The following is a 12677-nucleotide window of genomic DNA, read 5'->3' on the forward strand; positions in this document are numbered from 1 at the left end:
TTCAAACTTTTCAACAAACCTAACATATGCTACAGTCTCTAACATATGCTACAGTCTCTAACATATGCTACAGTCTAACAAAAAAAACTCCAGAACTGAAATATTGATTGCTTTAGTAATTACGTATTTTGAAATCTTTTAGTTAACTGGTTATTCCTTTAATTGGTAATTCTTTACTGTGAATGCTTTTTCTGAGGTCTATGACTTCTGAGGTCTATGACTTCTGAGGTCTATGACTTCTGAGGTCTATGACTTCTGAGGTCTATGAGCTGCGAAGACTTCTTTATATACATGTAATTTATCAAAATTTTAATATAGATGTGGATATATATATCTCCATTTATATGTATTTATATATATGTTATACATATAATATACAAATTAAATATATATATTATATATATACATGTTGATATATATTTATATATATATGTTGATATATATATAATATATATATATAAATGTTGATATACATGTATGTTGATATATATATAATATATTATCTGTTCACTTACATATAAAATATCTAAAGATTACAGCATCTCCATTCCATCTCAAGAATAATTTCACACGTACACAAACCATAATAAACATAATAAACAGTAAACGGAAAGATAATGCATACTTTTAAAAAATAATTAATATTTGTTATTGGCCAACCGGCACTGACATATCTCTTCTAGCTCATACAAGTAGACTAGTGACACTTATGATGGTGGTTTGGTCACATGAGGTCTCGTAGGCCTTCGTATTCATACAGATAAGCAGTGTAAATTTCCTTTCTTTACGCTAAACAATTTAGTGTATGACAGAGTTCTAAATATCACTTATTTTGTCAAACTCAGCTTTCTCTGTTTGATCAATGATATAACTATAATGATATACAGCCCCCTGTATATGGGGGGCTGTATATCATTGGTTTCATCACAGAGAAGAAGTTGAAAACTTTTCTCGTGCAAAAGCCTAGAAATAGCAAAGACTTAAAAGAACAGGTGAAATCTTCAGTCCTCTATTGATTTCACCTGTTCTTCCAGACAAGTAGGATTAGACAGATTCAGTTGCATTTAGTCATCTGCACCTCAATTGGTGCCAATATAGAAGGCCATAAAAAAGGAGAGCATCAGATTGATGGAGAGCATTAACCACTCAGAAAAGACTTAGTATTTATAACACCCTGAAGTTACTTTCTGTTATACTATTTAATATTCTGGAGAAATTGAGGTATTTTAGTCATATGCTTTAGCTAATACGCTTCCAAACTCAAAATTAATTATTCTGTTTCTCAACAGAAATAATTTTATCATTTTTTTCTAGTAGACTTTCTTGCTGATTTTCTATTGACAGAGAGCCAATCAAATCTTTCGTTTACAATTGCTAAATGCAATTTCACAGAGTAGGTCTCCGCGCCTTTCTCCTACCCACAATAAGCTAACGCTTTCAAAGACGTGCTAAAATATCTCCAGCACATTGACAATGTCAATGTAGAAAGTAATTAGACAGCATGTGACAGCACCGGTTGACTTTAAATGAAGAGTTGTAAGGATATCGAAGTAAGGAACAATCGCCGACACCTGTCAGGAGCCTCCTATTAGCATTTCAGTTACTGCAGACATGTTGACTGAATAGCATTTCAACAGCAGTCAACATGGTGAGTAAATAGCATTGCAACCCGCTTGCTAATTTAACTTAAGAATAATTTAAACTATTGCTATAAAAATGATAACATTAAGTTCACCGTGAAATATTCAAGATTTTTGTGACTAGTGGCAGCAGAACCAGATGCAAAACTGGAATTACCTGCTGCCGCAAAACAAGTACAGTTTTTGCCTCTACAACCTCTACAGTGAATTTTAGACAGTGATCGAGAATAGTACAGACTTATTAATTATATTTAATATTTATAGATAATATGTCTATGGAGAAAGGAATTTGAGATGTCAATGAGAAGAAATGTCCTCTTGGGCATTTACTTGTTTATTTACTCATTTACATTGTTGATTTCTTGCTATATTTCAAATCCCATGGAATTCAGGATTCTCAAAAGTTTTGAAAAGTTATGAATAGATTAAAATGACTAGCTTAGCTTTACCCTCACTTAATAGAAGCTTTTTACATAAAAGAATTTTATAGATTTGTTGCATTTTTTGCCAAACCAAGTTTAAAATCAATTACTAAAAGTGAAGTTGTGTTGTTGTACCCTGTAACAGATATTTCAACCAAGCAGTCTGTAGTTGAACTTAAACAGAGTTTATAGAGAAGATATCAACACATAAATACGGTTAATAGTAAGCAAGTATTAATTCTCTGCGGGTGTCTGATAACAATGAGTCTCTGAGCAGTGAATGAATCAAAGGTTGTTACCTTAGACTATCTAGCCACACAGTGAGTCGTCTACTATTGAACATTCAGCTTTAATTGGAATCCCAAAGCAATAGGAGATAGAAGACATTCTGTTGCTTGCATCTACCTGCAGGCAAATAAATAGATGAATGGAAGTGTTTTTATAACAACTCTGTATGATTGGAGACGCATCCGGGTATGGAGCTCATAAGGTTTAAATTTTCCTAAGAAAATATAGCCATTTTAAAAATTGAGTTTTGTTTGTCAGACAGAAGACAGGTCAGCAAATAGGCAGCACTCTCTAATTAATATGAGAAATGTAGAATTGCATCAATTGAATGTCATTTGTTTAGGACTGTTATCACAGTTTAGAAAAAAACATAATCCATAATTAGCTAAATATTGAGCATGAAAGTTTTTAGATTATCGAGTATACATAGAAAAGTTTGATCTCCTAAAGCAATTTATAGATCTTGCTAGCCCAAAGCAGCTCGTAATTGATATTGGTTTGTTGATTATAACCATGCAACTGATACGTGCAAATGCTTTTCTGGATCAATTATAAGTATGGCTGTTTAACACGAATAATGCAAGCAATGTGGAAGGAAGAATTGGATAAGGAGTTGTCAAACGTGAGGCGTAGTGGTAGCAAAAGGTGTCTCGACTTTTATTTGTAATACTGTTGAGAACTGCCGAAATGAAATAAATTGAGTTAAAATCCTATAAGCTTTCTCGTATAGCCATTTGTGCTACTTCAATGAGCCCCTGCTGATTAAATACCAGGTCATTGTCTCTGTTGATAATCTGCACAAACATTGTAAGTCTTCATATATCAAATAAGAGTTTTTAAGCATGCCTGTAGCCAATATTTATCATTCGAATACTTTGACCATGACCTATGTAATTACCTATTTACTTGCACACAAAACCTGGTGTCACCATTGAATAGAAATATGTTGTTTCTCAAGTGGAACAGAGAACAGAATTTTCACAAATAAATAACTTGATTACTTGTGTTGGGATCATTGAAAAGGTATTTTACCATCACAAATTTATCTTTTACAGATTTCGAGGCAAAAGAGGGTCATACGAGGAAAGCTTCATCGCCTGTTTTATGTACAAGCCATCAGCAAGAAAAGTTGGCCATGCCGCTACCTACCTCATCTTAGACTATTATTCTATATCATCTGCGGACTGACTTTTATCTGTTTATTTAGAGACAGCAGTGTCTCTGCAGGTGGGTATGACAACTAACTGCAGTTGGGTATGACAACTAACTGCAAGTGGGTATGACAACTAACTGCTGGTGGATATGACAACTAACTGTAAGCGGGTATGACAACTAACTGCTGGTGGGTATGACAAAATAATAACTTGAGTCTAACCATCTAAATACAAAAGGGCATCTACAACAACTGTAACTTTTTGTTGTGCTATGTGCAATCTACTTTGGCCGGGTCGGTAACAGTACAATGAATTAAAAATAACTTTTCTTATGAGACCCTGAATGTCAAGCCTCTTTGAGGTATCATCATGTTGAACACCTGCTATACTAGTATCACTACATTAAACACCTGCTATATCAGTATCACCATGTTGAACACAAGCTATACTAGTATCCCCATGTTAAACACCTGCTATACTAGTATCACTACATTAAACACCTGCTATATTAATATAACCACGTTAAACACCTGCTATACCAGTATCACTATATTATACACCTGCTATACCAGTATCACCATGTTGAACACCTGCTACATCAGTATCACCATGTTGAACACCTGCTATATTAGTATCGCGATGCTTAACACCTGCTATACCAGTATCACTACATTAAACACCTGCTATATCAGTATCACCATGTTGAACACAAGCTATATTAGTATCACAATGTTAAACACCTGCTATACTAGTATCACTACATTAAACACCTGCTATATCAGTATAACCATGTTAAACACCTGCCATATCAGTATCACCATGTTGAACACAAGCTATATTAGTATCACCATGTTAAACACCTGCTATACTAGTATCACTACATTAAACACCTGCTATATCAGTATAACCATGTTAAACACCGGCTACATCAGTATCACTATATTAAACACCTGTTATATCAGTATCACCATGTTGAACACAGGCCCGTATTACCTGGGGCGGCTGGCTGGCTGAGCCGCCCCAACTTTTTAGGAACTTTCCTCGGCTAGGTACAGTCAAACTCGAATAACTCGTCCTCAGATAAAATGTAACATTTCATCTCAAACACAAGGTTAACTTGAACGGATTTGTTTGACCCGTTCCCACGCAATGATACATTGCTACAGATAACTCGACTTCAACATCATTTATTCGAAAATTTATTGGCCCATCAGCTATGGAGACGGTTTTTATCGCTGTAGAATATCACTTTAGTCCAAGCCATAGAGACAAACATCAACTTTTAGTAGTTCTTAGGCGTCATTATCATCATCATCAGTGGCAAAATATTCTTGTTAGTTACTTTTATAAAGGTTTGCAAAGTATCAAGTTTTACCAAACATCCGCTTGGCCATGTCCCATCGAAAGCGTGGAAACCTCCGTATGAACTTAAAATAAAATCGGCAAAATTGATCTTTGTTAAAACGCTCAAAAGAAAAAGATGTCTTTTTTCTGAGCGTTTTAACTGCGGTCAAGTTTTGCCTATTTTAATTTAAAAATGTCTCGTCAGTCACATCACTTCAAACAAAACAAGTTTCAAAAAATAGAAAAATGTTGATATTTTCCAATAAAATTTTAAAAACCACACATGAGAGGCCCGGTTGAGGCCCTACATAAGAGAAACCTGTTGGGGGCTTACACCGCCCGCTCAACACCCCCAGGTGTTCATAACTAGTCGCCTAACATTAGCCGCCCCAACTTGCAATCAGTGAATACAGGCTTGGTTGAAAACCTGCTACATCAGTATCACCATGTTGAACACCTGCTATACTAGTATCACCATGTTGAACACCTGCTATACTAGTATCACCATGGTGAACACAAGCTATATCAGTATCACCATGTTGAACACCTGCTACATCAGTATCACCATGCTAAACACCTGCTATATCAGTATCACCATGCTAAACACCTGCTATATCAGTATCACCATGTTGAACACCTGCTATACTAGTATTCCTATGCTGTACACCTGCTATTCTAAAAACCTACATTGCTGTTCTTTATGAGACACCTTTGTTGACTACTGCGCGCCATCTTTGTTCATAAGCATAATTGAATAACAGAACATCTTACAGTCAAAAGACATAGTAAAGATAACGAATCTGTTATTACATTAAAAAGAAAGGAAAGTGTAGTGACCAGCAACTCTTAATATTAACAATCAGAATAACTTTATTCTGATGGCTGTAGATAGTGCTGTTACTTTTACATGGCTCGCTTACAATTTATTAATGGCTTGTGTCTTCTGAAATTCTCTTTAATAGTGGTTTGGCGAGAGTTCCACTAGTTTGCGTAGCCCGGAGGATGAACAGCAACTTTCTGATAAATAATGAGGGGGTCATCATAATTCTTTTTAAAAATAATAAAAATAAATATGAATAAAAAACGTTATAACTTTATAGCTAATGTACAATCAAGGTAGACATTATTGGTTAATGTACAACCAAGGCAGGTGTTATTGGTTAATATACAATCAGGGTAAACATTATTGGTTAATATACAGCCAAGACAGCTATTACTGGTTGATATACAACCAACGAAATTATTATGGCAAAGTAACTAGCTTGTATATATACAGCTTAAAACAGTTTACTAAAAAGACCGTGATCATTGCGTTATTATTAAGAATAAGTATTGCATTATTATTAAGAATAAGTATTGCGTTATTATTAAGAATAAGTATTGCGTTATTATTAAGAATAAGTATTGCGTTATAATTAAGAACAAGTATTGCGTTACTATTAAGAACAAGTATTGCATTATTATTAAGAATAAGTATTGCGTTATTAATAAGAATAAGTATTGCGTTATTATTAAGAATAAGTATTGCGTTATTATTAAGAATAAGTATTGCGTTATTATTAAGAATAAGTATTGCGATATTATTAAGAATAAGTATTGCGTTATTATTAAGAATAAGTATTGCATTATTATTAAGAATAAGTATTGCGTTATTATTAAGAAACAGTATTGCGTTATTATTAAGAATAAGTATTGCGTTATTATTAAGAAACAGTATTGCGTTATTATTAAGAATAAGTATTGTGTTATTATTAAGAATAAGTGTTGCGTTATTATTAAAAATAAGCATTGCATAAAAGCATCATAAAACAAACATTGGCATGCTTGTTACGCAAGTGTAGCTAGGAAAGCAGCAGCCCCTTGCACTCAGCCAAACTTTAGAGTTCTATAACACGCATCTTTATACATTACTGCTCCCCGCTAATGACAATAGTAATAATAATAATAGTAATAGCACTTAGCGGAGGCCCATGTAGCGGCGCCAATAGTCAGGATGATAAAGGAGATAATGGAAGGTTACTCTTCAAGCCTCTGAGTAGCTATGAACATACTGTGTGCTGACATGAACACGCTATGTATGGGAATATGAACACAACATACGTGGATATGAACACTCAATGTGTGGATATGAACACACTATGTATGGGAACATGAACACACTATGACTGGATATGAACACACTATGTATGGATATGAACACACTATGCATGAATACGAACATACTATGTGCTCATGCGAACACACTATGTATGGATATGAACACATGATAAATGAATATGAACACACTATGTGTAGATATGAACACACTATGTGTGGATATGAACATACTATGTATGGATATGAATACATGATATATGGATAGGAACATACCATGTGTTGACATGAGCACACTATGTGTGGATATAAACACACTATGTGTGGACATGAACACATGATATATGGATATGAACATATTATGTGTTGACATGAACACACAATGCATAGATATGTGCAAGTGTGTGTTGACATGAGCACACTATGTGTGGATACAAACATACTGTGTGGACATGAACACATGATATATGAATATGAACATATTATGTGTTGACATGAACACACAATGTATAGATATGTGCAAATTTGTTCTAAAGCATGTTGCAAGACTTTTACTGATTCGGTGTTTGGTTTTGTAATCTCAGATCTGTGAAATATCATGGGTAAACAGGAGGTAAGGGTCAGTGGGGACTGCCCCTACAGCAATCACTAGTAATTCAATGCAGATAAGCTAAAAGAAGTTTTGAAACTGATCCACCAATCACAAATAAAATTGGTATTTAGTCATCGCATTTTATGTTTTTGGCTCAAATTGGTTTTGCTATTAATGAATAACTGAAAGTAGAATGATTTGATGATGTATTACTTTGTAATACTATTCACAATGAGTTTTATTTCACAATATCAAAGATATACAGTCTTCTTATTATAAAGACCACTGTGTATGAATCACATGTTAAATGAATATGCAGTTTCCTCAAGATAATTCATTGGAAAAGTTGCATCTATGAGTTGCCTAAGAGAAACGTATTCCACAATTGATGATATTACTGGTCTGTGGCATTGGTCAACGTGACTGGTCATTTTCTCGCCAACTGGTGCTAAGAATGAAGCATTGTTTCACTGTTAGTGCAGCTCGGACTGGCAATTTATACCCGCTGATGTCTCTTTCACGCTACTTCATAAAACTATCTCAACTACATGTATATTCGTGCTGATGGTATGTTTTAGCGGATTATAAATTTAAGCCAATTATCTTTTTTTTATTCCTATGCTTAGTTGCAAACAATTCTATCATTTTGCTGTAATGTTTCGGATAAATATTAAAATCAAACTAAAGTGTGCTCGGTGATAACAAGATTAGCCAATGAGGTATCGGCGATGCAAAAGCATTACAAGTAAACACCCATGAGCTTGTCTCAAGGTCGCCACCATCCGTAATAGCGATTGAACACACTGGCTCCTCTAACACCAGCCTGCGTAGATATGGCTTTATCAATATGTGTGACTAGCCAGTATCTCAGGCCAATGCTACCGGTCAAACAATAGCAAGTTTTCTCCCTTGTCGCTAGAGCATTGCTCCTTTAGATCCTAAGTATTCGTGAGCTAACAGAGCAGGCCCCTAGCCGACCAGCTAACCGTTGGTCAATTCTCATGGTAGGATTAATGTGATTAGGAGCTGCCGCTCATTGCACTCCGTTACATGCATGAGCAGGCAATTTACAGGAGATTGATTGCTAGTGACAACTTGGGTTTCCTTCATGTTGCTGCGTGTCAAACCTATAGCTTGCAAATATACAAGAGAACTATGAACAGCGGGCCACCTCTAGCGCTGCATGCAAGCAGGCCATGTTAGCTTGTGTTTGCAAGTGTCTGCAGGTTAAGTTAGCCCGTATCTGTAAACGTATGCGGGTTGTTATCATATAGTCACAAATGTGATGATAGTGTTCGACCACACATTATTGTGGGGATCCACACTTATCAGCTACTGTTTCCACAGCTTGCTAGCGGTAGAGACTAAAGGTAGGGCCACACGAGACAAAATTCTCATGAAATCGGCGAAATTTGGACGAAACGATTCGTACGAATTGACATTTGGACGAGTTCGTCCATCGTTGGTTGCGCACGATGAACGAATCCTGAATTGGACGAAACGTCAGAAATTCCTACGAATCGTTGTTTGATTGGTCGGTTGAAAAGGTTAGTTGAATGTTGAAGGTCGTTTTCTTTTGCGCATGTTTGTACTGAAGCAAATGATTGAAACGGAATCGGCTTCAATTTATCACCGCGTTCTGATTGGCTAGTTGAAAGTTAGTTTCGTACAAATCCGTGGTGGGGAAACTCCGTGTGGCAGGTCAGAAATTTCGTACGAATGGAATTTCCCAGATTAGTTGAAATTACACGATACGTGTGGCCTTACCTTTATGCTGTGACGGCCCGACCATCATCACTTCAACAGGAAGAGAATCTCATTTGCTTGGGACTCGTATGAATGCGGCGCATTTCAAATCTGACTAAACTTTCATTTCGCCATGTTGTATTTTGACAGAGTTTTGTTATGATAGTATAACCTAGCCTGTGTTCATAAAAGAGTATAACTGCTCTAATAACTCTCAGGCTGAATACTTAAAACTTCCTAATTAAATATGTTATAGCTGGCTGCAACTACTTAAAATTCTGCACCTTTCTGCGCTAAAAACTTGTAATATTTTGTAGAAGGAAATACTCATGTGAACCTGAGACGCACCTTGAGCATTCAGGAAAACACAACTGAAAATGAACCGTCTGCTGGGCTGCCCTGGGAACAGTGCGCATTTGAGAAGTCGTCCAAATACAGCTACCTCTGGGTTATACACCACCTCTGGTGGATCTTCTTCTTCTTTATTGGTAGGTTTGAATCTTACCACAACTCCCAGCACCTTGTTACCCCCTCCTTGTCCTCAACTTTCTCACCCCACTTCCCCGTTCACCCCTTTTTGCCCTCACCTCCTATCACCTAATCTCCCCCTTGCCTACTCTCACTCATACTGCCCCCCACCCCATCCACATGTAAGACGTGTCCAAAGCCTAGCTTTAATTTTCTACTTTCCTCAGCAGTCTTTCTCTGTGTGCAGCTGCCCTTTCTTCAGAGCTCAGCATGAGATGCTACATGACATTACTTCTGGCCTCAGAGCTGAGGCAACTTTATATATATCTTACATAATAAATTGTGGGTGCAATGTGGGAGGAGTGGGAGTATGACCAGTTGGCTTCAGTCATGTAGAATTATCTTTACCAGAGTAGTCGAGTCTGTTTATGTCTTTGAAGGCTGTCCTTGAGATGAGCGTTTGTGATGCTACAAATGTCTGTAAATATTCATGTTCAAGAAATCATAGTCAAACCTCGACATACTATATTAATCAGTTCTGATATTTGCGATAAACGTTGAAACAGTCAGGTGTTGATGTAAAGATTTTATAATAAACGTATTTTAGTTAATTTAATATTTTTAAAGCCTCAACAACCAACTATGAATATTTCAAGTAACTACATAACTAAATAACTACATAACTACATAACTACATAACTACATAACTACATAACTACATTACTAAATAACTACATAACTACATAACTACATAACTACATAACTACATTACTACATAACTACATAACTACATTACTAAATAACTACATTACTAAATAACTACATAACTACATAACTACATTACTACATAACTACATAACTACATAACTACATACCTACATAACTACATAACTACATAACTACATAACTACATAACTACATAACTACATTTCTACAAAACTACATAACTGCATAACTACATAACTACATAACTACATAACTACATTACTACATAACTACATAACTGCATAACTGCATAACTACATAACTACATAACTACATAACTAAATAACTACATTACTACATAACTACATAACTGCATAACTGCATAACTACATAACTACATAACTACATAACTGCATAACTGCATAACTACATTACTAAATAACTACATTACTACATAACTACATAACTACATAACTACCTAACTACATAACTACATAACTACATAACTACACGTAGCATAACAAATGCGTCATGTAAAACCAAATGCGAAATCTCTAATAATACTAAAACTAACTTAATAAAATTCTGATCAGTCAAATGAGTATTTATTGTAACTCTACTCCGCCATGAATATAAGGGTAAGACACACAATGTGTAATGGTAAGTCCTGCAAGATGGAAGGGTAAGTGCTGCAATGTGTAAGTTTGGAAGCCTAGTGACTAATAATAATATGTCATAACTTACTGTCACTTACATCACATATATAGTAACTTTTACTTACATCCTATAAGTAGTAACTTACTCTTACTCCCATCATATATAGAGTAATTTACTCTCACTTATATTAAGTATAAAGCAAGAAAGCTATACAAAAGATTCAATTTAATTGACTTCATGAATTTATTTTTTTTAGTTTTAAATTTTATTTTAAAATTTTGCCAATATTTTTGCTTTTGCAACATTTTAATGTTTCGAGAAATTTTTACTGTCATCTGTTGTAAATTTCTTGTCATGACAAAATTTCGCTCTAATATTACATCTAATATTATATATCTAATATTATGTATCTAATATTATATATTATCTAATATTATATCTAATATTATATATTATCTAATATTACATCTAATACTATATATCTAATATTATATATTATCTTATATTACATCTAATATTATATATTATCTAATATTACATCTAATACTATATATCTAATATTATATATTATCTAATATTACATCGTTTGCGAAACATTTCAGATGTGCAAGTTTGACTGTAGCTGGGGCTTTTGTTGTCTTCAGTTAAAAATGATCTCCTAATGAGAGTTATCTCTCCTACATATTATACAAGTTTTATATGCAATAATAGTTTAGAGTTGGTAGCTGGTCTGCATATCAGTCATTATTGTACAATTACAAAGCTGGCCTGCATAGCAGTCATTATTGTACAATTACAAGTTTATTAAATTTCCAAAGTAAAAAATTCTTAATGAGTTTTCTTGTAATAAAATGTTTCAAGTCACAAAAGAAAAACACAAAAAAGAGCTTGAGATTTTCTGCTAAAAGCGCCATTCACTTCAAGGCCGACCTTCAAGCGCACTTGGCCTTGAAATGGAGAGGCAGTTTGGCCTCAAACAAGACGATGCAGGCGTGGGTTGAGCTCCTTGCGCTACCATTTCTACGAACAAAGAACCTGGAACTGAGCCAAACGTCTGACTGGTGCTGACTAAGAGACTATATCACGCCTCCACACCGATGGGGACGGTATGAGGCACTGATGTAATATCAACGATTGATTAACTCTGACCGGCATGCATTGCCTTCACTAATTAGAGAGATGTGTCTGGACTAGGACAACCATACATTTCTGATTCTGTTTGTGTATACTATGGCTAACTCAGTAGCCATCTTGCCGCTAGCAATGCTTTTAATATCCAATACTGAACCTTCCAGAGTCTACTCTAAGCTGCAGGGGAGTCAGAGGAACGCCTCGCCTATGACAGCCGTTGTATCGATATTACTTTTAGCCAGCCGCTGTCGAACACTGAGATAACCAGGCACTATATAATGGCAGCACAAGGCACTGCTTTTTATAAATCTCATTGACAAATATCAATACAAGAGCTTACAGAGAGACAATTTCAGCCTCTGAATGGCTCTTAGCTATGCGGGCAGTGGAATTCCCATTCCTACAGCTCTTACTGCAAATAGTGTAGCCTAGCTGG

At 35.2% G+C, this 12677-nt stretch overlaps 1 protein-coding gene across 1 annotated transcript in view; it reads left to right on the top strand.

Moving 5' to 3' along the window:
* Positions 1 to 12677, top strand: part of LOC137402863 (sodium/potassium/calcium exchanger 3-like) — a 47235-nt gene that overhangs the window by 15439 nt on the left and 19119 nt on the right. Inside the window, exon 2 of the mRNA XM_068089372.1 lies at positions 9598 to 9768. Within this exon, the coding sequence (XP_067945473.1) occupies positions 9598 to 9768 (171 nt within the window). The remainder of the gene's footprint in view (positions 1 to 9597; positions 9769 to 12677) is intronic.

Source organism: Watersipora subatra, chromosome 8, assembly GCF_963576615.1.
Source record: "Watersipora subatra chromosome 8, tzWatSuba1.1, whole genome shotgun sequence".
Taxonomy (NCBI): domain Eukaryota; kingdom Metazoa; phylum Bryozoa; class Gymnolaemata; order Cheilostomatida; family Watersiporidae; genus Watersipora; species Watersipora subatra.